The sequence below is a fragment of the Melitaea cinxia genome, chromosome 24 (assembly GCF_905220565.1).
Source record: "Melitaea cinxia chromosome 24, ilMelCinx1.1, whole genome shotgun sequence".
Taxonomy (NCBI): Eukaryota; Metazoa; Arthropoda; class Insecta; order Lepidoptera; family Nymphalidae; genus Melitaea; species Melitaea cinxia.
This window is the reverse complement of record NC_059417.1, coordinates 6,927,713-6,955,510: the sequence shown is the minus strand read 5'-3', so window position 1 is coordinate 6,955,510 and position 27,798 is coordinate 6,927,713. Positions and strand designations below refer to the sequence as shown.

At 31.2% G+C, this 27,798-nt stretch overlaps 1 protein-coding gene and 1 long non-coding RNA gene across 2 annotated transcripts in view; one reads left to right on the top strand and one right to left on the bottom strand.

The window, feature by feature from the left end:
* The window catches only part of LOC123665506 (calbindin-32), a 92,950-nt gene extending 65,531 nt beyond the window's left edge, over positions 1-27,419 (bottom strand). The window contains exons 1-2 of the mRNA XM_045599799.1: positions 27,269-27,419; positions 19,462-19,547 (exon numbers count right to left, since the gene is read on the bottom strand). Of these exons, the coding sequence (XP_045455755.1) occupies positions 19,462-19,547; positions 27,269-27,419 (237 nt within the window). The remainder of the gene's footprint in view (positions 1-19,461; positions 19,548-27,268) is intronic.
* Positions 291-22,670, top strand: LOC123665510. Its single transcript, XR_006745060.1, has 3 exons — positions 291-301; positions 4,437-4,439; positions 22,403-22,670. It is a non-coding gene; the product is annotated as an uncharacterized LOC123665510 (long non-coding RNA).
* Positions 27,420-27,798: the final 379 nt, after the last annotated feature.

The following is a 27,798-nucleotide window of genomic DNA, read 5'->3' as shown; positions in this document are numbered from 1 at the left end:
TTTTAATCATTGATAAATTGGTTAAACTTTTCATAATCGAATTTAAATATACAGTTTCAAAGCCGTTTATGAAACGAAAATAATCTTTATTGATAATACTTTTTTGTGTTATTCTAATTTTCGTACATTTTGATAGGTTTTTTTGGCCTTCTCCTCTTGTTATGCTTAAATGAGCTAATTGATTTCGTTCTTGTTTTAAATGTAATAAACGATACGAATAAAACATCAATATGCTAAAATAATGTTCAAATCCTTGAAACACTGTATTATATAACAATTGCTAGCTTATAATGTGGCTTTTGTGAATTAAATAACTTGTCAAAAATTAATTATTTGGAAATAGAGTATTTCAGACAAGACAAGGTTCCGCTGCCTGACATATTCATTCATCTGTTGTTAAAACGTCTGGGCTATTCTTAAAGTAGTCTCTCTCGCGTATAGGTTTCAAATTCGGTTAAAAAATATCTTTATAGAAACATAATTTCGCAGTATTATTTACCCTTACCTCCTGCAATATTAAATAACTTCACAGTAATCAAATTCAACAACGCTATTTATACAAAGTAAAATATTGTGGTTTATTACACGAATAAAAAACAAGCCAATAAGCAGGCGTTCTGTGTAACATGCGTTGTTGAAGACTAACAAAGCTAGAAATTCTGACAGAACCTCTAGCTGGGCAGTATGAATAAATAGAATAAAAAATATTATACAATAATCTTCTTGTATAAGATATTTATTTATTTAAAAATATTTGTAAAACCCACCACAAGTATATTTTAATACACTAATAAAAATGGCTTAAAATATAATACTTATAGCAATAAATAAATTATCAATTTAGAACATTATTCTGAAAAGATTATCGTGTAATAATAATAATGGTATTTAGATAACCTGCTAATAATAAAATTACACGTATGTTTAAAACGGTAATGTATTTATGTTTTAGGTATTATGAGGAATTCTCATCTGGTCTAATACGACGAAACTTAAGGGATTTGTCTGATCACATTAATATCAGGAACAACAAAGTCGAATTTGATAAATCACTGTAATATAATCTTTGGACACTTCTGATTCTACGGGACTTATCGTGATTTTAAATTTAAACTTCAAAAATTTCGGCGACGTCTCAGACGCCATGTTTAGTAAAGTTTTCAAACTATGTTATCTTTGGAGTTTCGTGAGGAATGATATTACTACACACATACAAAAAGTTGCTATGACACGTTATGCATTCATAGTATACCACAATTACGGAGAGCTACAGTCATAGAGGTAAAAACTAAAGCTATGTCGTAAAATGAAAGTGAATTAAACAAAACGCTATTTTTGATGTTAAACCCCGGAATAAATTAATAACAACTTAAATGTCATCTGACTAGTATTCGAACCGCAAATATGTATATATAAGGAAATTATTAATTTAATCATTATTAATAAAAATGAACTCTTGCGTAGTCTTCATACTCACGATATAAATTATATTCGCTTTTGAAGATAAAAACAACCATCAATATGTGAACGAGTCTGATATGCATATAAAATATATACCACGTGCATTTGAAATTATTGTGAAATACAATCAGTTATCTATGTTAAATAATCACCATGGAACTGTCAATGAAGATAAAAGTGTTAGAAACTGATCAAGCAACAGAAAGAGCATAGATAACGGCAATTCGTATGAAAGGATAGTCTTCAAAGAAGAATCACATGAAATTAACTATAAAGATATTCTCAGCAGTGATGATGATAAGGTAGTTACAGATAAGACGCAGAGTGACAAGGATAATAAATTCGTTACTTTAACTATGTATGCTGCATTGCAAAAAATCACGATAAATCACTTAAAATTGCTAACAAAAATAAATTCACACAATATTATCTGAAAAGATTTGATTTTTAGATTTATCGATCTTAAGTTTGTTTTCTCAATTATTTCCATTAATATTTTAATTAAAACATTTGTTTAATGAAACAACGTATTTTGTAATTGCATCTGCTATCATTAAAATTCTCCAAGTACTGGTTTCGTCATTCTGTTCTCATGTAATTTATATTTATTGCATCACATCATTCTATACCGCATCTAATAAATTAAAAGTTATCATATTAAGTAGTTTTTAATGAAATTGTAATTGATTAATAAACCTTACGGTATATATAACAAGAAATTTTTGATTTGAAAAACATAACTGATCTCAAAATGAAGACACAAATATTCGTTCTGGCAATTCTCGCCGTCAGTGTGGTACTTAGTGACCATTTCGAGCAGACAGAAGAGATAGTAGTGAGTGGTGATCTCTTACATGAATATGCAGCGAATATGGGATTAATTGATAAAGTTCTTTATGTCCTGAAGGAGTTCGAAGAGCAAACAGGCAAGACAAATTTACCAGATGAGATCAACATTCACGTTATCAACAAAGACGCTGGAGACAAGATTGAATACTTTTGTTTAAGACATTTCGGTTTAGTGAAAGGTGAATGCTAATTATCAGTTATACATCTTTTCACCCACTGTGTACGACAGTGCTCTTTAATAAATGTAACTTAAAATGTTTTTCTTTTATTCTTCATATTTGTTTACTTTGATATTTTTAGCGATGTACTGTGAGGTAGAAGTATTGCTAAAATTCAATTAATATATTTTTAAAAATTCGAAATGCAATTAAAATATTGTTTTTACTAAATTCAAATAAGGTAGATCTTGTTGTGTGTGCTTCGTTATTTACAAAGTACCTGGGTGACCGAGCTTAGCTCGGTATTTTTAGTAAATCGCGTTTTTTCGAAATCATATTTAAATAAGAATTACATATTTATAAAATATGAATAATATTTTTCGATTTTACCGATAGTAATAAAAAAATATAAATAAATATAAAAAATCAAAAATAAGATAATAATAATTAATCGATATGAAGACATGGGGATTTGAAGCATGGTCTTCTCGTCATTTCCGATCGGCCGAATTCTCCTCACCCGAGCAATTATTGACACTGTTGAAATTTATCTTCCTATTCTAACGATATTTTAGCGATTTTCCGTCGTTAAAACGACATTTTCTAAATATTAATCCTAGCTAGATGGATTTATCGCCCCCGAAACCTCCTACATACTAAATTTCATGAAAATCGTTGGAGCCGTTTCCAAGATTTAGATAATAATAATAATAATAATAATATTCTTTATTGCACACAATTAAAAGATACAAACAAAAGTAGTACAATTAGAGGAAGATGTACAAAGGCGGTCTTATGGCTAAAAGAGTGATTTCTTCCAGACAACATTTGGGTATAGGACAGGGCATAGAAAAGCGGTTAGGAAATGTACACATAATTGTTATAGAAATTAGAAATAAATTACACATATATACATACATACTCGTGCATATTATATATATAATTGCTCGTTTAATAGTGTTAGATATGTAAGTATAATTTATGTATATAAGTACCTACAACTTCGACTGATTTAAAAGGTTAATTTGTTTGTTGTTGTTCTTTTTTTGAAATTTAAGGTATGAATGTTACTATTATTATTACATAACAAAATATATAGCAAAAATATCGGTAGGAATCCTTAGCTTATCGTTCGTACAATAACAGTCTACATTTTTCACTATAGAGCATAATTCTACTTTAAGGTAGATATTACTACACTATAATAAAATGGAAAATGTTGCGAATGTTTTATTCTCAAGAAGTCAAACAAGTATACCGCTCATCTGATGATAAGCGTTTCCGTAGCTTATATATGCCTGAAACACCGGGAATATCGAAAGCGCGGCCTACCCTACTCCGGACCCTAACTTGGAGATCTGGCCAACTTACTCACCACAGGAACACACCTCTGTTTTGAAGCAGTACCTGTACTTGTGGAATATTTACTGACACTGGATTTCATGAATGAATTTGTATTGGTTGATTAAAGTATTGACGATAAATAAAATACTACTGTTATGTTTCTTGACGGGTCTTGTCAGTATGTTCATTCAAATTATTGGTTGCTGTACATTAACTAAATATTATGAGTTTTATCAATTATAAATGATTAGTTTGTACGATTCCGATTCAAAAGGGCTTTGGAAGTCTACTAGAAAAATTGTAGATTGATTGATTAGATGGTGAAATTGACTATTGCTCGAAGCTCAGTATTGAACTGAATCAGAACGGAAATAGCTGATTGCTATAGTCTATTCGCGTTAAGAAAATAGAAAATCAAAACTATCACTCAGTAGTAAATTAGAACGCAGTCATATTGACCACTTGAAGTAAGACATTCAAACAGTGTACTAATTTAATACGATTTAATTGGTTAAGGGGTATGGTTAAGCTAAGTGAGAGCGATGACTCACTTTTTTCTTAACTCGAATAGGCAATAGGTAATATTCTCTTTTGTTAAGGGGACGTTGAATAAGCAGAGTAAAGATTGTTGAGTAATTCTTAGATTTTTCTCACGATAAAATTCACTATAAAAATTAGCATTTGACTATTCGATGGGCTTTAGCCTTGTCAAAGTGGTTAAGTTCATGGTAGTTATTTGTTACGATTTGATTTATTTGTTAAAACAGATTCTTAATTATATTATGTTACTAGCGACCCTCCCGGCTTCGCACGGTTGCAAAAACTATCAGTTTTCCTCTACTATATTATGCATGTATTATACCTTCCTCTGGAATTAGTCTATTTACTCAAGAAAACCGCATCAAAATCCGTTGCGTAGTTTTAAAGATCTAAGCATACAGACAGCGGAAAACGACTTTGTTTTATACTATGTAATGATAAGCAATGGTGATTGTTTACTAATTTCATATAAACCGCTTGATACATGTATCGGGTAACTTTGAATTAAAATATTTCCAACTAGTACAAGGATGAACGAGATTTATTAGGGTGAAATTAGAGTATAAAAATGTATATTAATAATGACAATATTAAAATATATAATACTAGCTGACCCCGCAAACGTTGTTTTGCCATACATGTTATTAACCCCTTTAATACCCCCCCCCCCATATAGTTTAGGGGTATGAAAAATAAATGTTGGCTGTTTCTTAGACCTACCCTATATACACACAAAATTTCATAAAAATCGGACCAGTCATTTCGGAGGAGTATTGTAACTAACATTGTGACACGAGAATTTCATATATAAGAATATCACTATTCTTTATCTGTCGATGCTAAGGCTAAAAGTACGGAGAATCATACGCATACTGTAGTCTCATATAAAATTGATTAATTTTATATGAGACTACAGTATGCACACTACTTTATTGCAGATTTCAGGGAAATCGTTAGAGTAAATTAGTTGTAGAAAACGTTATTACAAATATTGCTTGTTTTATTGTACAGAATTAAAAGGACATTTTTTCAAACAACTAATTTGGCAAACATGCGTACTGCTCACCAGATGCTAAGCGATTACCGTAGCCTATATACTCCTGCAACGCCAGGACCACCACAAGCGCATTGCCAACCGTACCCCTAAAGCCCCTAGGAGCTCTGGTCAGCTTACTCACTACAGGAATGCTTGAAATCATTATTACTTAGCTGTGATCTTTTGTAGCGTCGAGGTAATTCCTTTTTTTACGTGGGGAAAATCCAACATGGCGTGGGAGGACCAGAGGGTTATGTCAGGCTCCTACTGACTAAAAAACCACCACGTGTGGGCAATCGTCCGCCAGGGTGGGACGAGATGGGGTCGCGCTAGTATTCGCCACCTCGCCCCGGCAGTAGGCCCAGACGAAACCTCCGGGCCCCGGCACAATAGTGGGGGTGACCTCGATCACAACACGGCCATCCCTCAGACATGTGGGGTCGTGTCGTTCGGCCGGCCGAAGTCCCCTGACTATCGGCCGGTGACCTCACTATTACGAGGGGGGGAGGTGGGCAAAGCGTCTCCTTCTTGCCCCTGTACGTCTGCGCTGGAGTGGGTCAGCGGAGACGTCATTCTCACTAGCTCCATGATCTCCTTCTGCGTCTTCTTCTTCACATGTCACTTCAGTTAAACATGAACATGGCGTTTAAGCTACTAGATATATCGATATAAATTCCCTTTCATAGTATACAGTAGATACACACAAATTTAGTTACAAAATGGAAAATACACAGCTATACAGAAAAGTTAAAAATATAAACTGAAACATTCTTCCTGCAAAATAAATAAACGTTTATCTCCAGGAACGTTATTACTTTGAGTTTGTATTTGTAAAATGTATTAGTTAAATTATAATTTAGTTATTTCGTTCTCAAAAAGTCCGTTATAAAGCTATGATTAAATAAAAAGAGACATTGATAATAAATAATACTTTTAATTTCAATAATAATTAACATTTACCAATCGACAAATAATAGTCGAAATAACAGAAATATTCACTAGGATATCCAACTTCATTATTGTCAATAATTTGTACATTTACTTTAACTGGCTCACTATCACCTATGTTTTCTTGAAACTCCTTCAACGCATGAATAACTTTATCGACTACATACATGTTGTTTTCGTGTTGCTTGTAAATATCATTATCGATCTCCAATTCTCTCGACTGGAGCATCACAGGCAGACATAAGGCTACTTGGAGCGCAAGAGCCGCTATTATCACTGTGTACGCATACATTTTGATATTCCTAATAATCGAGAAGTTTATTCTTCTGGGTAGATATACGATAAAATTGCTCGTTACACAACATAGTTATTTCTTCATTAGTAAGTTTTTATAATAACGACATTAAATATGTTCTACGAAATGTCAATTAACTAAATACAGCAATAGTTCTAAATCACATTGCACTGTCATTGGTATATTAGTAAATTTTAATGTGGCAATTAAGCGATAAACGCGCAATCAATTGTCTTATAACTTTATTATTTTGTATCATACAATGTAACGTTGCTTTGTGGTTATTTTTGCCATTAAAATAATGCTAATATAAGATACAGCAATTTGATACACTGATAATCCACCACAAGCAATAATGTTAATTGAATTGCAATTTAAAAGCAATAATTGAGATAGTCTTGTGGACGACAAGTTATTGCGTGGCTTTAAATAACAATAGCCAAGTTGTTTCACCACACTAAAATTTATTTATTTATTTATTATATTTTTTATTTTATAGGTACATCCACAGAATACATATAAAACATTATATTGAATCATTATTACATCATTATCTAATATGTATTCCATTACGGAGCACACAACATTCCACAATATATGTACGATTTTATTTTTGTGTTACCCACACATTAGGAATCCTAAACATTTTTGAATATCATATCAAAAATTGACCGCTCCAGCGGGATTCGAACCCGCGGCTCCGATTGACCGTGACCGACACGCGGGTTCGAATCCCGCTGGAGCGGTCAATTTTTGATATGATATTCAAAAATTTTTAGAATTCCACAATATATTAATGTTATTTTACATAAAAATTTTAAAAGTCCTACTTATTAACAATCAAATTCATTTAAAATATTTGCTGGAATATTATTTGAAGATTTCGTATGGAACGAAACTTGACAATTTTTTTTTTACTAGAGTATACTAGAGAAAACCGTAAACGAATCGAGGTCAATGTTTAGTTGGTGGAATTGTCACCATTTCGTGAGGCAAGGAACATCAGGAAATAACTCGTTCAAAATCAGGAGCAGCCTGACTTTTTTTTTTTAATATATAGCTAGATCGACAAACAAACTTATAGACGTGTGCAACACCAGAAGCTTTGCAAGCACATTGCCGACCCTATCCCCGATTCCCCCCAGGAGACTAGAGAATTATCTCAATATTAAGGAAGATCATAGCTACTGTTGTTCTCGTGTAATATTGTATAGTAAGTAATGTTACCTGATCCTAAGGACGCATTTGATGCGTTACAGGTTCTGTAACGGGCTTGTGATGCTCCTGGTTTTACAGGCGCTTACGCTTGTTTTTCACCACAATGGTATACCAAAAACTTGCCTTATTGAATTTTACCTTTAAATTGGTAAAACAAAATGTAGTTAAGATATATTTTCGCTATTTCAAATACATAGACACAAAAATAAAATATTTATTAATAATTACCATATATTTGTATAGAGTATATAGAGGTACATAGGTTATAATATAAAATTATAAGTGGAATTTTACAGAACCGACTTATATTGTATGTTTTACAAAAATCTCTGTATATATTTAACCTTGTTTACTTAAGTCCAGTAAACACAATCTATTGTAATTACTACAAAATTGCTTTGCATATTAAATACGAAATGTATAACAAATTATTTTAAAACATCATAGTTCTTGTGACTTTCAATTCAATCGAACGTACTGACAGACTTTACTACGTAACTTCAGAGCTATAAAAATCATAACAACACTTTAAGTGATTCAAGCGATTTATTTAAAATTGGTCGTAAAATTGGAATAGCTACAAGGAAAGCAGTAAAAATCCTGAATGTTATACTAATATTGATCAACTTGCAAATACTATTCGGATAAAAGATGAACAAGAACACATTTGGTATAACAGGGTATATAAAAATTTATTTTACTGACGATGACCTTCAAATCGAACAGCCTAGAAGAATTCCTGGTAATTTTTCTACACCGTTTATCATAGAATCTGAATTTAATGGTAATTTAATGGTGTCCTGCTTTTCCCGTAGCACAGTTGCTACGGGACAAGCAGGACACAAGCGAAAATTAATGGAACGTCGATATAGATTAATCTGTGCACGTTTTGCTTTACTGTTAATTCTCATAATATTAATTTGAGAGTATTATTTATTTAAGGTTTTTTTTTACATCTTATTTCTCATTTCTACATTTTTTTTAACCATAATATTATTTGTACGTTTGATAAAATTGTAATAAAAATTTATAATTTATTTGATGCTAGCTGTGCCCGCGACTTCGTCCGCAAGGAATTTAACACAAAAGTTATTATTCAGTTTGCAAAGTTATAAAATAAATTTCTAAAATAAAAGTAGCCTAAGTAACTCAAGTTACATCAGCTATCTGCCAGTGAAAGTCCCATCCAAATCGGTCCAGCCGTTTCAGAGATTAGCCGGAACAAATAGAGGGACAGAGAAATTGTAAAAAATGTTATTTTGGTAAATGTACCGTGTATAGATCCATATGCATTTAGTAAGAAACGGTTTTTCAATTATTAGAAACAGACACTGCAATTTTATTTCTTTGTTTTATTGTGTATTAATTTGTGTATTTTTTGAGTAAATACTTACTTGTAATTAATAATGTTTTATATTTTAAAGAAATAAATAACTGACAACTAATATAAAAGCTGACAACTAATCGTGGATATTCCGTAAAAAATGGCGAATTAAAATTTTACAATCTCTACGTGACATTGGCGAAATCATCTGTGCTTATTTGGTACTATTGAAATCCAATATAAAAAGAAAATAAGCAATATTCTAAACCCGAGGAATAATAGCTCTAGATTCAAATCTTCCGTGGGATTCTCATTTATCATCTCTTACCGGAAGATTTGGTTCCGCAGCTTAGCTGTTATAAAAGTCAGAGAAAAAAATTATTTATACTGATGTTACGAATATAAAAAGAAAGATTTGTATTGCACGCCTCCAAGGAGGCTGTGCTATATTTTCGCAAACTGAAAAATACGGGAAGCGCTTACTCTAAAACTTTGCTCTAAATTATTTACTATAAATCTTACTCTCTTTAATATAAATATTACTCTAAATCTAATGCTATAAATTATATACTTTTATACAAAATACAATAAAAATATAAATTGAATATCATTTGAAATTTTTTTTGAATACTTTTATAATAAAAATATTTGATTCAATTAATATTATGTTGGACGTCAACAATTTATATGTACGGATGATAGCAAAATAACGCGAGAGTCACTTGACGAAGTAAGTTGTTTTATTTTTATTTTCAGGAAACTATTAACTAAGAAATCCATTGGATATGATTTATATTTATTTTTGCATGTCTATAAAGTTCTAGAATCAGATCACTGTTACTGTAGTACTGATTAAAAAAAAATTAAAAATTACTCGACCGATTTTAAAGGTTCATTTACCAGGAGAACGCTACGTTATCACTGAATGACATATGCTATATTTTAACGTGAGAAAATGGAAGAGTCAGGTTCGTGTAACCTGCGCGGATGAAGTCGTGAGTTTTAGTTATAAAAATAGGAATATTTGAATGAAAGATAATATTTTTATAGAACACCATATCACAAAGCTATAAATGTTATGAGCTTCTTATTTTGAGAGAATGGACGTACACGAAGTACTTGTGAATCTTTTGTATCAAAATTATGACATGCCTATTTTCATTATTTACATTCTTGTAAACTTACAACTTCTAAGCGTCTGCATGCAAAGATTTGTATAAAATTAATTTTAAAAAAAGATACCGATATATTCACGAAAAAAAAAAATACCAATACGATTATATCATCGGTATGACTTTCTAGGAATGAAGTTTCTTATTATAAAATATTATGCCCGGATAGACTTTCTTCTGTCAAAAGTTAATAGTATTTTTTTTTTTGTATTAAAACCTTCCGCTTTGAGGACCATACAAAATAATAAATTAGCCAATTGGTCGAGCCATTCTCGAGTCGCTTAGCAACATTCATTTTTATTTATATACATGATTTATAAAAATATATAATAAGTATCCAATGATATAATAATAAGAATAATAATAATAGCAAACTACAATAATAATAACAGTCATCACGAAGACATCACATACATTCGACACTATATAGCCATCATACATGACTATACATAAAAACATAGATATAGAATGTTTCGCTACGCAAACTGACGCTTTTTTAACGTTACGGACGTTTTTTGCCGGCTAGGGTACCGCTCCGCAACGCCCCATACCTAAGGAACTTCGTTCCAAGTCTTTGTGCGTCTCCCCACCGTGCCTCGGAGAGCACGTTAAGTCGTCAGTCCCGGTTGTTATCATGTACACCTGATAGCGTTCGTTACTCATAGTAGGTAATATATCCGCCAACCCGCATTGGAGCAGCGTGGTGAATTAAGCTCTGATCCTTCTCCTACACGAGGAAAGAGGCTTATGCCCAGTAGTGAGATATTACAGGCTAAAGCGAGCTAATTTTAACTGGTTTAAATTTTACGTAAAAACTTATAATGTTTATAAGTATAAAAATACAAATACAATTAACAGTATATAGAAAATAGCGTGAATGCAATACAAGAACATAACAAATGAAACAATAAAACATTTTTAAATAACGTGCAAGGAAGAAATAAAAATTCATACAATTTCAAATTATTTAATCGATAATAACGTACAAAAGAGGAAATGTCAATTGTTAATCGATATCCACACAAATACCATTAATTTTTACTTGTCCCGAAGGGCACTGACTCCCGTCAAAGGCAGCATTCGCTATTTGGAACTCCATCGGCTTATCAGTTACATTCAGACTATCGGACACGGTGTATCCTGAGTTACTGTTAGTATATTTAACGTGTACATCTACTGTCGTGTAAATAGATGTCTTCTCGTGTATGTGCAAACCGTACAGTGTATGCAGGATCAGTAACAGTATGATTGGGAACATTCTTCAATGTAAGAACCCTCTCTGTTCATTGTTTTACAATAGTTTTGATAAATTCGAACAGACCAATTTTAAACTTCTTGTTTGTAATTTAAAAAATATGTAAAATTGTAGATTAAATATTTAAGTATAAAAATTAATGTTAATTCTTTTTTTTTAATCTTTGGTTGTCAGTTGAACGTGTGAAATTTATGGCTGATTTATTATCTGTTACCTAACTTAAGCGATTTGTTTAACTGTAGAAAATATCATTTAAAATTAAAACAAATTTAGTAACTGTTTGTTTTTAAGTAATTTACTTTGGTGATCACTAACACACTTTCTTTTCTTCTTTTTAACCGACTTCCAAAAAAGGAGGAGGTTCTCAATTCGACTGTATTTTTTTTTTTTTTTTTTTTTTTTTTTTTTTTTTTTTTATGTATGTTACATCAGAACTTTTGACCAGGTAGACCGATTTCGACAAATTTTGTTTTAATCGAAAGGTGGTGTGTGCCGATTGGTCCCATTTAAATTTATTTGAGATCTAACAACTACTTTTCGAATTATATCTAATAATGCGTTTTTACTTGACGCTTTTTTCGTCGACCTACGTTGTATTATACCACATAACTTTCTACTGGGTGTACCGATTTTGATAATTCTTTTTTTGTTGGAAAGGGGATATCCCTAGTTTGATACCATGATAAGGAAACCAGGATCTGATGATGGGATCCCAGAGAAATCGAGAGAAACTCTTGAAAATCCGCAATAACTTTTTACTGGTTGTATCGATTTTGATAATTTTTACTTTAATCGAAAGCTGATGTTTATCATGTGGTCACATATAAATTTTATCGAGATCTGATAACTACTTTTTGATTAATCTTTGATAACGCGTATTTACTTGACATTATTTTCGTCACCTTACGTTGTATTATACCTCATAACTTTTTACTGGGTGCACCGATTTTGACGTTTCTTATATAAATTAAAAGCTACTATTCGTCACGTGGTCCCATTCAAATTTAATTGAGATTTGATTCGTAATTTGTGAGTTATATCTAATATTGCGTATTTACTTGACGGTTTTTTCGTCACCCTACGTTGTATTATACGTTATATCTTTTTACTGGGTGCACTGATTTTGATCTTTTTTGTATAAATCAAAAGCTAATACTTGTCATGTCGTCCGTTTTAAATATGATTGAGATATAATGAGCAATTTTTGAGTAATCTTTGATGACACGTATTTACATGACGATGTTAAGACGACTGTGGTCATGTTCAATACTTTGCCACAACGCCATCTATCAAAATGTTATGAAATTACTTCGTTCACTATCGATCAAATTACAATATTCCACTAGAGTAGAGAGTAGCAGTTTATTCGTTATAAATATATTTGAGCTTTTAATTTTTGAGTTATCGCTAATACTGGGTATTTACTTGGCTATTTTACGTCGACCAACGTTATATTAACCTCATTACTATTTTACTGGGTGGACCGATATCGATGATTCTTTTTTTAATCGATAGGTGGTGCTTGTCATGTGGTCCCATTTAAATATAATTGAGATTTGACTCGAACTTTTTGAGCTATATCTGATATGGCGTATTTACATGACTGTTTTTGGAGTTTTCTCCTTAAGAATCGATTTTCATTTAAGGCCCCGGAATGAAAAAATTGAACAGTAAAATCTACTGAACGAATGACCTTGTTAGAGATGGCGTTCAGACGTTTTCTAATAACGCAATTAGGTTCCGATAGATGGCGTTATTGCATTCATTTATTTACAATTTGATATAGTAATAATATATTTCTTAGACTAGTAAGCCTTTTTGTGCCTATTTAGACAGTTGATCTGAAGGGGTAAACTCCAGTCGTGCATCGGAGCTGTGTGAAAACATGAACATTACATATTTTTAATAAAAAAGACATAAACCGTAATTCAATATAAATCCGCTTCAACTAAAAAACCCGCCGTAATAAGCGATGTCAGCGCTTCGCGCGAATCGACGACGGGCCTTTTATGAAATTTCTGCCTACAATCGCTAACAAAATGTTAGAAATAACAGTAGAACATTATATAATTCTACAATTTTATAATGTCGCGTTATATGGAATACGAACAAAGTATTACTATTTTTTCGTCGATCTACGTTGTATTACTCTTCGATGTAATTGAAGTCGGTTTTTTTTTCGTTTGCGAGCAAACACAATTATTCTCAAATATTTTCAAAATCTCGAATTATATAAAAAAAACTGGCCAATAAAAAGATGAAATACTATATCCGTGCGATAGTAACAAATTTAACAAGGTAAATGAAGTGTGTAGAACCGCAAATAATTATAGTTTTAATTGATGTAATGTAAAGAATAGAATACATTTGCTGTCGGCAAATTATATAATTCAGGCATTTTATGGATCTCCTATCTATTGTATAGTATGCTCGGTGGGGGTCAGGTAAAGTATCAAATGTTCTATTAAACATATTACAAAACAAGACAGTAAAAATATTCTTTACTAACTTAACTGTGTCCCGCGGTTTCATCCGCGTTAATTTGAGGAAAAAACGTACAATACAATACAATACAAATATACTTTATTGTACAACCAAAAATAATACAAATAACATAAAAGAAAAAGAAACAAGCGAGAAATAATAATAATAATAATACTAAATACGTACTAAAATATTAAAAAGAAAAAAATATACCTTTTTTGGTATAAAGACTACCCAACACAAAAATAATTTTACGATTCGAACCAGTACTTCCTCCTTCCTGAGATTAGCGCCTTTAAACAAACAAACTCACCTTCATTATATTAGTTTGGATTGTAAATCAAAAATAAACAAAAACAAAATAAAACACTAACAAAATATATAAATGTATTAAAGGATTAAAGGCCGATTATTGCTACGACGTGGTCTCATCCAGACATCCTTTGGGCAAAAGGACATGAAGCGGATAAAGAAAAAAAAAAAGTAATAATTGTATTATAATTATGTGTAAACCTGGTCCGTATCTATTAAGTTGCCTATTTTAAAAACGTCATACATTGCCTCTACATTTTAGTCTTTGTATAAAATGATCTAGATATTCTACAAGTATCAGACTATTTTATTTGGCTGTAACAACATTGAAAAAGAGCTCAAGTATATAATATGAGCTCGTTAAACTCACGCACACATCGATAATACAACACATTAACTGACTGAAGCTTATAGTTTGTGCATGATTGTAATTATTATTTATTTTTCCATGTGTGTGTCAGTCCGTGCTGATGTATGCTATCTGGATGTGACTGAGGAGCTACTTAGTTAGAACGACTCCAAATCTTGCCATAAGGTTCATTTTTGGCCTGTGAAAATTTGATCGCATGACTCACTTTCGTGCTCAGTTAAAATGGCTCCCCATTCGTCTTCGGCGTGATATGCACATCCTTTCCACTCTCTTTAATATCCTTCAAGATCCAAATGCTCCATCGTATCTTCGATCCCGATTTCACCTACTGCCCTCTCCTACTCGTTCCAGGCATTACAGCTAAGCTAGACATACCGAAATGTAATACAAGATTTAAGTTAAATTCTTATTCGGTACGCGCCTCCATACTATGGAACAAACTCCCAAGAGTCATTCAAACTAGTCCTTCCCTTGTTTCCTTTAAATATAACTTAAAGAAACACTTGCTTTCACTAGCAAAGTGTAATCATCTGTATATTATAGAATATGTATGTATTTACTTATATATTATAGTGAGTATGTATATGTTTATGTATATGTATAAGTATATTTGTATTTTGGTATGTATCTTCATATGTATTTGTTAATATGTAGTATGTTACATTTTTGTATAAATATAAATTTTATTATCTTTTATTTATTTATTTTTCTTTGGTGTTTTTTTATATTTTTTTCCTTCTTAATGAACATTTCTTGCACTGTTAGCCTCGCTATATGAAACACTTACTCATTACCATGGGTTGACTGGAAGAAATCTCTTTCAGAGATAAGTTCACCTTTGCCATAAACCTTACTATTATTTTATGTTTCTATATGTATTTTTGAGTGCAATAAAGTATATATAATATACAATATTTCAACAATACCTTTACACTAGCTGTGCCCAATGGTTTCTCACGCGTTAATTTGAAAAAAAAAAATACCATATAGCCTTCCTCAATAAATGGGCTATTTAACACTGAAAGAATTTTTCAAATCGGACCAGTAGTTCCTGAGACTAGCGCGTTCAAACAAACATACAAAGAAAAAAAACTCTAGCTTTATAATATTAGTATAGATAAGGCGAAGACATCGACATAAAAATTAATTTATAAGTTCCACTATTTGCAATGTCGGTTAATGAGTTGTATCAATTTGTCGATGTAGTTGAGTCCATTAAGCACTTTATTATTTTTAACGTTTTCTATTTGTATAAACACATATGACCTTGTATTTTTTACTACATGCTATGCGAAATTTATAATTAATTATCTGCGTTAGTTGCTATTTCAAGCGGCCATTTTCCTTGTACAATTCGTGACCATCGCACGGATAACGTATTTTTCTGGTTACTTTTTTTTGTGGTCAGTGATTAAGTTCGTTTAGATCGAGATATCGTGTGAATTTTGTGATGTAAACTTATCACTATTTATAGTCCGAGCATCATAGATAACATATACAAACTTTTTAACAATATCAGTGAAATCAAGTTTCATCATCATCATCATATCAGCTCACGGACGCCCACTGCTGAGCATAAGCCTACCCTAATGCTTTCTACGATGATCTGTCCTGCGCAGCACACATCCAGCGGCTTCCTGCGACCCTGACTATATCGTCGGTCCACCTCGTGGGGGTTATTTCTCAAGTTTTATTAGTGTCATATAAATGAAACAAGACACAAAGTGTGTTAGTGCAAACAAGCAAAGAAGTTGCATAAAGAATATCAATCTACTTTTATTTACATACTTCAATTTTTAATCTACATTTTTTAATTTTTTTAAAAGATTACAAACAGTAAATTTAAAAGTGGTCTGTTCGAATTTATTAAAACCGTTGTAAAATAGTGAACAGAGAGAGCTCTTACAATAAAGAATGTATCCGATCATACTGCTACTGATTCTGCATATGATACTGGTCTGCGGTGCGCACATACACGAGAACATATCTGTGGACACGACAGAAGACGTGTACGTCAACTACACTAGCAGCGACACAGAATACTCCGTGTCTTATAATCTGAATGCTACTGATAATAATTTGAATATAACCGATATTAATCAAAATTTTACTGATAACAACCTGAATGTTACTGATCATAATTTGAATATAACTGATATTAATCAAAATATTACGGATAATAACCTGAATGTTACTGAGAATAATCTGGATATAACTGATAGTAATCAAATTATTACTGATAACAACCTGAATGTTACTGATCATAATTTGAATATAACTGATAATAATCAAAATATTACTGATAATAACCTGAATGTTACTGATCATAATCTAAATATAACTGATAGTAATAAAATTATTACTGATAATAACCTGAATGTTACTGATCATAATTTGAATATAACTGATAGTAATCAAAATATTACTGACCTGAATGTTGTTGATAAAACGATAGAGATAAATTTAATGCAAGCTTCGTTTGATGGAAGCCAATGTGCTACGGGACAAGTAAAAGTGAATGATGTATGCGTAGATGTTGATAAATGATCTGCCTTTTCTCTTTTGAATATTATTATTGATTAAATAATTTAAAATTGCTGTTTTTTTTATTTCTTTTACATTGTTTAGAAGTATTTTATAAATGAATTAGCTGTTCTATACTTTAAGTTGCTTAATAGATTTGATTGATTTATTTATTTCGTTTTTTTTGGGGCAGACATTACTAAAATTCGTTATTTTACAATATTAGAAACAAACTAGCAATACCTGTTCGAATAATTTGCACTGAATGAGTAAAAAAATAACCGACCGTAAATAATGTTAACGTTGTTACAAAATTAAAGCCGTCACATTTATAATATTAATAATTAATTAATTTACAAAAATAATAATTTTTTTAGTTGTTGGTGTCGATAGAGCAAGCAATTATCTATAAAATGATATATAATTTATGTGGAGTAATTGTGAGATTTTTTCTAAAAAGGGAGGCAAATATTTTACCCTTGGCGTATTAATATATATATATATATATATATATATATATATATATATATATATATATATATAGGTAATGAATGATGATACGCAATGGCAGCCTTACCACTAAAAGCAATTTTTCGCAGGACTTTCACGAGTAAAGGAATCACTTTAACTATTCATAAAGCAGTTGCATACAGTAATAAGTACATACAATATCTCATATATTTCGCTACTTAGCGCCTTGAAATTTAGAAAAAACTTTATTAGAAAAAAGGTTTTATAAATATATTTTAACTTTAACAATAAATACTACAACAGAAATACTTTACAAATATCTCATTTTAATAAACTAAAAAAAAAAAAATAATAATATCGAAACCTGTATCGAGAATTTAATAATATCGGAGTTTCCAACATTTAAAGGTTTAAGCCAGGAATTTCTTACATCATTAATTTTACGTGTGAGCTTTAAGAGTTTATACTTCGATAAAATATTGTGTTTGAAGGTGCAATATAATTATATAATATAATCGCATTTAAATTATAGATAGTTATCGAATAGTTTATAAGAAAGACGTAAATAAGATACTGAGGGATTTGTTTGACTTTATTAATGACTAATTTCACAGATCTCAAAAGCAAATATTTGACACGTAGAGTTTCACGGTTAATCAGATTAAACATGTCAGTTACATAACTTTTACTGTATTCTATTCTACTAGCTATTAATCGGTTTTTTCTTATATGAACTTACCTTGTCGGTATGTTAAGAAGATGAAAACGTGAGTGTTAGTCTGTCTGTTTTGTTATCAACTGTTTATAAATGAACATCACGACGAATCGCTATTCTTAATTATATTCATATATACATTCCCTTGTACTATCTCTATAGTGTGGAAGCTTGGACGCTAACAGAAGCCATGTCTAAAAGACTGGAAAAATTTCTTGGAGAGACCGCGTACGAAACACCACCGTGCTACAAAGAATGGGGAAGGTCACAGAGATACTTACAACCATAAAGAGGAGGAAATTGGAATATTTTGGACACGTGATGCGCAACACCAAAAAATATGAACTTCAACTTATCATTCAGGGGAAAGTAGCAGGCAGAGGGAAGCCTGGCCGCAGAAGGATATCGTGGCTAAAGAACTTGCGCCAGTGGTTCGGGAAGAGTACAAGATCACTGTTCAGATCAGCGGTCTCGAAAATTTAAATCGCCCTAATGATTGCCAACCTTCGGGAGGAGACGGCACCTTAAGAAGAAGAAGTACCATCTCTGTATTTTTTTTCAAGCGATGTGTTTTTTTCTCTTTTTGGTTTTCTTTGTGTTCCTTATGTATTTTTTAATATAATTGAAGTATATATAATATACTTTTTTTAGTGTAAATGAAAATTTTGTTAGCTGCGACTTATACCCCATATAAATGTCTTTTTTTCTTTCTTATAAATTTCTTTAGCATGTTGTAGTTGTTTTAAGTGTATTATGAAATATACTTTATTTTTCTAACATAGTTTCTGATCGTATAAAATTATGAATATATTTACTTAAACGAGATTTACCATAACTGTCACATTGCAAACGTCATTATCACGGGCGATTTAAAATCACAAACGCTATAAGTCCATACCTAGTAAAAGTATTGATAATGACCATGGAAGCTTCAAAAATTTTTTAATCAACTTATATATAAAAATTTAGATAAATAAATAACTCACATCCGGGCTGATATCAGTAAAATTGGCGCTAGAGACAAATTCTCTCAGGAAGCCATCCAGCTCTGTGCCTTCGATGTAGCCATTACCTGAAAAACAATGCGAATTTTTTTTTAAATGGTAAAATAAAAGGAGATATAAATCTAAAACAGATGATACGTTTTAAAACCTTCATCTCCCTCTTTTATCAATCATTAGTAATCTTTAGCTTATTTATTACTGTCCTATGTTTTTTTTTATTCAGTAGTATACTACAGCTCTACGCTGCTTAAAGTATGAGCTTTACACTGTCTTTTACTGTTTGTTCACAAAAGTTATTCAATATTTGTTTTTTTTTTTCATTTTATTTGATTCTGCTGATAACATGTCACAGCTGGATGTAGGCTATTTCTCTGGATCAATATGTACTTAGATTAATAAGAAAATTGTAATAGTAGTTCTAAAGCATTGCTCTTTATTATTTTTTTCATAATTAAACTACATTTGACGGTCAAGTAAACAATATACAATTAGAAATAAACACAAATTAAAAAAAAAAACGATAGTAATTCAATTATCCGTTACTGCCTATAAAAATATAAAGTTAAAATGTTGTAAAATACCACTTTTGAATGCTCTAGAGTCTAGACTATCTTTTCACTTGGAAAAATATGTGAAAAGTTTGCAGCTTCAAATCTAGATAAAACCTATAAACTAAGTGGTATTCTTTTACAAAGTTTTGTATAAGTGATTCATTTTATGGAGGTGGCAAATTAAATTATTATTATTATTATTATTTGTCGGGGCAATTTGTAGGTAGCACATTCACAATAAGAAGGCTATTAATTACCAATGAACAAAAAACATTATTAGCACTGTGTTTCTATTTAGTTATACGAAAGACTTTTGAGGAGAATAATTTTTTTTTCAATTGGACAATTGAATGGAAAATCGCTTAGAAAATTGATTGTTAAATCGAATAGAAAATCGATTACAAAATCGAATAGAGAATCGATGACCAAAATCGAATAGAAAATCGATTATTAAATAAATTATAAAATGTATTATTAAATAGATTATAAAATCGATTAAAAAACTAATACAAAATCGAATAGTAAATCGAGAAAGAATCGAATAACGAACCGAATAGAGAATCGAATTGAAAATCGATTGCCGAGCTTTAATTCTTGCCAAGAGTTCTGGCTACCTATCAGTAAGCAGTAATATTTAGCAATGATTTGGATAAGCGCTATAAGTTTGTAACGCTTTTCCAATAGGTCGCTCAAAACTTTGTGCAAGATGTATGCTACTTCCCGCAACATAAATATGCAGTAGTGAAAATAAGTAAATATTTTAAAAAATATAAAACTTCAGTTAAAACTGTAACCTACCATTAGGCAAATATGAAAAATGTACGTAAATAAAATTTTAAACATAAATTCAATCTATCACACTTCTTCGTTCTACGCTAACTCATTCTCTGTAACAACTATTAAGCTCTGGAATTCTCTTCGTCTTTCTATAAGAGAAGCTGAATCACTCTTTAGCTTCAAATAATATTTTAAGGCTCACTTTATTTGTCGCTAAATTCGCCATGATTGTCTTTTCACCTTTGGATGATATAAATATGTATGAATTATTTGTATTTATATATACATGTATATGTGTATATGTGAGTGTATGTATGTATATAGGTGTATGTGGGTATGTATATGTATGTATATATGTATAATTTTGTGTTGTATCGTAATTTATTCTAATTTTTATAACAATTATTTGTACACTTTCTTACCGCTTTTCTATGCCTTGTCCTATACCCAAAGGTTGTCTGGATGAAATCGCTCTTTTAGCGATAAGACCGCCTTTGTACATCTTCCTCTAATTGTACTACTTTTGTTTGTATCTTTTGATGGTGTGCAATAAAAAATATACTATTGTTATTAATAACAGGTTTGGTTAAATACAATTTATTGTAACTGGTAAAATAATAGGACAGGTTATTTATCTATAGTTAATATATAACCTCTATTTTAATAGACTTACGAGCACTCGAATAATATCGAACATATCTTCTGTCCAAAAAGGTCAGGGCAACGCGTCTTAAAAATATCCAGCCTTCAAGAATGAGTCTAATAGCCTTGTTTATATGACTTAGTAATGAAGTGATTATTCCTGCCACACAGGGAGTCACCCATACGCGTGCTTATTAATTATTATTTATTATATTCTAGAGAATATAATAGTATTATGAGGTATCTAGATTTTTTTATTTTTTTTTCATAGTCACAATGAGTCGAACACTAAATATGGCTTGTCTGGAAGAAATGGCTAATTAGCCATAAGTCCGCCCATTGTACTTCACTGTCTGTAACTATCTTTATGCTTTGTTTGTAATATATTTGTGGTGTACAATAAAGTATAAAATAAATAAATAAATATTTTGAACCTTGGTTGGTTCTTGAAACAATAGCGAAATATCGGGGAACTTAAAATGACCAACAAAAGGCATGGATAAATTAAATTGGTATTTTACATGTTATGTTTTTATCCTTTAAAATATCTTTAGTTTTAATGTATGCACATATACAAAAATATGCAATACTATGCATATTTTAATCTTCAAATATAACAGGAATAACTAGTATCAAAACTTGCTTTTTTTCGAAAGATTAAAAGCGCCGTCATGCAAGAATTCTCCATACAGCTTTCCGCATCTCTTTGTGAGCGATATAAAATGAAAAAAAGGGAAAAAATCATAATACATGCACGCTCGATATGTAGAAACAAAGTTTTAAATTGTAAAGAAAACCGTTATTAATATTTATACCGGAAAATTATACCGTAGGGATGTAATGTGTTTATCGTGTACTTATATTTATATCGATGTTTTGTTTTAAAATATGATTTTGTAAAAAGATATTTATACTAATCTATGCTAATATAATACAGTATGTTTTTTTTACAGTAATAATAATAATAATAATATCTTTATTTCACAAACTTAGAACTATATTACAATGATAATGTGGCAACAATATCAGAAGTAATGAGATTAGCATCTGTAACCGAACTAGGCATAGCCTGTATCTCGGCTATCAGCACCATTCCCTTCCAGTAATTATTTATTATACCATAATAGGTGCCAGGAGATATATATCTTATACATTCATTTAATATATACATTAGCTTTAAGTTTGTAAGACGACGATTACATAAACTTCTAATTTATTTCATGAATTGTTTTAATATGTGAGTTTGTGAGTGTGTGTGTTCCGTGTGTGTGTGTGTGTGTGTGTGTGTTGCGTGTGAGAGAGTGTTATGTGTGTCTGTATGTAAGTATGAATTAAGTTTGTTTGTTAGTAAGCTATGTAAACTCTTTTTATAATTTGTGTTATTAAGTCACTATATGCTGCAGTAAATTCTATTTGTCCACAATGTTTTTAATTAGTTTTTACTGTGTTATTTTTAATAGTTTTTCTGTTTCCTCATAGCTTAAATTTTGTAAGTATTGGTATACTTTTAGTTTACATTGTTTTCTTGTCAAGGGGTATACATTTAGTATTCTATTAATCTTATTGTAAAGGTAAGGGCCTAGAAAACTCAAGAATTTTTTAACGAAGTGCGTATTAAATGTAGTTAAATTATCACATACATGATGTTTACGACGTCTTTGCAGTAGCAGTGGATTGTAAGACTGTTTGTTATGTTCATTCAGGACTACTCTTAGTATAAATAGCTGTCTGACTGTCAATACCCCGCACAACTGAAACAATATAACAGTAGGAAAATGTACCGGCTTAAACATGCTGACTTTCAGAATAGCTCTTTGCGCGACCTCCAGTGCCTTCAGCGTGGTACTGCAGATACCCCCCCATGACGAAATACAGTAGGAAATAAGCGACTGACACAGAGCCTGATATATTTGTTTCAGCAATGATGGGCTTGCTACTTGACGTAGGTTTTTGAAGACATATACTAATTTTCGTACTCTATTACAAAGGATTTTAACATGTTCTTTAAAGTTAAGGTTATTATCTAAAGTAACACCAAGGTATTTTAGGGAATTGACACGTTCAAGAGATGGACATGCGCAACTATCTTGCAAAATGCATTGGTGTGAGGTGATTTTACGATCGCAAGAAACATAACCCGTCTGTCTAATGCTGAAACAAATATACTTAGTTTTATCTACGTTTAGAGTAAGCATGTTACTCTCCAGCCATCCCTTTGCCCTATCAAACCCATATTGTGCATTAGTAAAGACTTCCTCCCAATTATCACCTTGAAACACCAAAGAAGTATCATCTGCGAAAGAGATAATCTCACCTTTGGTCAGTTTGAGATTAGTGAGCTCATTTATGTACACGAGGAATAGTGTGGGACCCAGTATACTCCCCTGAGGAACGCCATGTGTAACTGGGAGGTGTGTACTTTTATATTGACCAACTCGAACACACTGAGTCCGCCCAGAGAGATAGCTGTCAAAAAGCTTAAGTTGGATGCCCCTGACACCCAGCGTCTCTAACTTGTTGAGTAAGAGGGAGACAGAAATCGTATCAAATGCCTTAGCCAGGTCGAGAAAAATGCTTATACATTTTTTTCCTTTGTCTAGTTTTGAACTGATAAATTCTACAAGTTTATTGACTGCCTGTTCAGTAGATTTACCTTGGCTAAAACCATATTGATTTACCGATAAGATTTTATTTTTTTCAAGATATTTTACTAAACGAATGTTAATGATTTTTTCAAGAATTTTAGATATTGCTGGTAGAATGGAGATCGGCCTGTAGTTATTTATACGACTTCTGTCCCCGTTCTTATAAACTGGAATCACTTCCGATCGCTTTAGGGAATCAGGGAAAACTCCAGATCGCAAACAATCATTGAAGATCTTTTGCAAGGGATATACTAGAATATTTTTGTGCTGTTTAAGGAATCTACTGCTTATATTATCACATCCTGGTGCACTATCTGTTTTTAGATCCAAGATAATATGTCCAACCTCGTATATATCTGTATCCATTAAAGCAAAAGAGTTTAAAACCTTGCCGTGAGTGCAATAAGTTAATGGTAGATTCCGGGACCTGTTATTTTGTTGACAGATTTTATCAGCTAATGAGCTACCCACGCCTATAAAATAGTTGTTTGCTTCATTTAGCGATTGGATAGAAGAAGATGAGCTATTTAATAGCTCTTTAGGGTGCCGTGTAATTTTTGACGTGTGTGTGATGTTTTTGATGACTTTCCATAACTTTTTATTATCTTTCCGTGCTTCTATGATTTGGGGTTGTTCGTAATTTATTTTTAATCTTCGCAATAAACTGTTACAGAAATTTCTGTATCGTTTATAAGTTATTTTCAAGACTACGTTGTCTGGGTCAGTGGTAGTTTTTTTGTGTAATCGGTCCCTGTTTCGCATGCATCTTAGTAGTCCAGGTGTTATCCATGGCTTAATGATTTTTTGACGTCTGGAAAGTGTAATAATTTTCGTATTCTTCTCTATAACATTTTGTAAGCATTGTGTTAGGTATTGTAAACTAGTATTAGGGTTATTTGTTTGATAAATGAGATCAAAATTTATTTGTAGTAAGTCATATGCTAATCTTTTATCATCAACTACAGCCTTTGTTTCATTTGCGTATATTCGTTTATTTTTTAAATTTAAACAGAACAAGACGGGGTGGTGGTCAGTAAGTGAGGTGTTTGGGACTATGGTAATGGATGAAACTTTAGTTTTAATAAGGACATGGTCAATGCATGTCTGGTGAGCACTACGTGTAACTAACGTGTGCGCTGGAAGGAGGCCGTGTGAAGCAGCTAATATTAAATATTGTTCCCCTTCAAACTTAATTTTATCAGAATTAATCGCTATATTCATATCACCTATAACAACGATGTGCTCAAAAAAAGACACAGATTGTAAAGATTTGTCCAATGACATGAGAAACGGCTCCAATTTAGTGTAAGAGGGCGATCTGTATAAGGCAAGTATGGCTACATGTTTTCCAATGGTGGCTAGTAGACAATTACTTTCATGAAACTCTGGTTCTTTTATAGTTACGTCAAGAGTATCTTTGTAGTAAATGATTACTCCGTCATTTTGTAAAGGATTTACGTTTGTTGCTGAGTGAGAGTAGCCAGGTAAGCTAGGGATCACAGTTGAGTTTTTGAGCCAGCACTCTGTTAAAATGAGTATATCACATTTTAGATTAAGTCGTTGGAGTAAAACTTCTAGGCCGGATAGGTTACAGTTTATGCTACGTATATTTTGAGTCAATATAACTAACTGATCAGAAGAGGAAGTAATGATATTATGACATTCATCAAGCTCCGCGGTTTGTGAGTGTGATACGGATAACTGATCAATATTTTTCTGTAAATTCATTATGTTATCGAATGTTTGACAAAAACAAAATTATATTCAAGATTTGTGGACGGTCTAAAGACAACAATAATGGAAAGAGCTTGTGCATGTGTAGAATAGTAGTGTATATGTGTATGTTTGTGATATGAAGTGTATGAGAGTGTTGTTTGAGTAATTATGTTTGGGTAGCAGATTGTATGTATGTCAGTGTTAAGCTTATTTATGGATATTGATAAGAAGTATTTTAATTGATTTTGGTTAGTGCAGGTTAGTAATTCGTATAACAAAGAATATGCTATGGACTTGAACTTAAAATTAGCATGCAATCTTATATTTAAAACAATAATAAAACAATATAAGTATTTAAGGGAAACAGTTAGTCACTGAGGTTTAATATTGTTACGTAATCTTTCCAGATCAGACTCACTATTTATCCGAATATGTGGGGAGTTTTCATTACTTTTCAGATAAACAATACCATTCGCTGTCCAGCAGAAACTATATCCGTGACTGTTACGGAATTGACGGGCTAAATAATATAATTTCTGGGTTTTACGAGTGAGAGCTTCAGAAATGTATATAGGTTTTTGACTGTAACTTGAATTTAGATGGGTTGTATTCAACTTGCTGCCATTTTGTTTAATTTTGTTGAATTTTTTTACTGAATTGATGACCTTTTCTTTCAGGAGAACCGTGGTGAAATCGACTACAACTGGATCAGAGGAATCTTTAGTTTTTAACCTGTATATATCCTTAATATTACTGGTGTTAATATCAACGTTTATTATTTCTCCTAATTTTGAAATTTCGGTAACAAGAGTATCCTTAGTTTCTCCTTTTTGTTTTGGTATATTTCGAATCTCAATCCCTACCCCTCGGGTTTTTCGTTCTAATGTTTCCAATTTGTCCTCTAAGTCCTTGATAATTAGCTTATCCTTATATTAGCTTATCTTAATAATTAGTAATATACAATCAAAATACGATTAAAATCTACAAAGACAACTACAACTGCAGAGTGAACATAGTATGATGATTTATACTTGACTTCTTTTCTTAAAAGAATCTGCATTCTAATACAGCGATCGTTTTACTAAAACAAAAATTAAAAATTTTTGTGTTTAAATGAAAAAGACAAATGAAAGCCTTTTTAAATTAAACAAACATTGATTTTCATATTTTAATAGCAGTTGGTAACCAAGTAGTTATTTCTCGCAGAAAAGACAATTATTTCTCACGTAACTAAATAAAATATGTTTTAAATTACCACTAATAAAAAGTACATTGAAAAACAAACAGAAAGTGAACTTGGATTTAAATTTCGGTAACGAATGTAAAAGGGCAATAAAATCGTAACGTGGAATAAAACAACTTTTCTTCAGATTTAGTAAAATTTGAGGTATCTTATTCTATATTTTAATATATAGATTTCTACTTAAACTTATCATGTCCAATCATCCATCAACTTACCATCTCCGTCGTAGTGGCTCCACACTTCCATGAACTGATTTGCTGACAATTTCTTCAGTTCTCTGGAATCGGGATCGCGAAACTGTCTCATAAAATTCGATGCTCTTTCCAAATTCAATTTTTTCGCTGACGACGGCGATTCAGAACTCATTTTTATTTTATCTATATTCCAAAATAATTTTAACGATATATTTTTTATAGATAACAATCACTTTACTATTATTATTATGATTATTAAAATAGTTTTTAACTTTTTGTTAATTGAATATGAAAACTACATAACAATGATTAAATAATTTGGCTTGTTTTATTGTCTGTGATTTTTGATTTGTGTTTCGTTTTTAAGATTTTATTGTGAATAAATTTTATTTTGTTTAAATTGCTTCTTGTGTTTCCATCTGTAACAAAGAAATAGTAAAAATTAATAAAGAACTTAGGATATTTAAAACTAGTTAACATTTAAAGGATATGATAGGAAGTTTTAAATTAATATTATATCAAACAATTTTACTGCTTTGGTTTAAAAATTA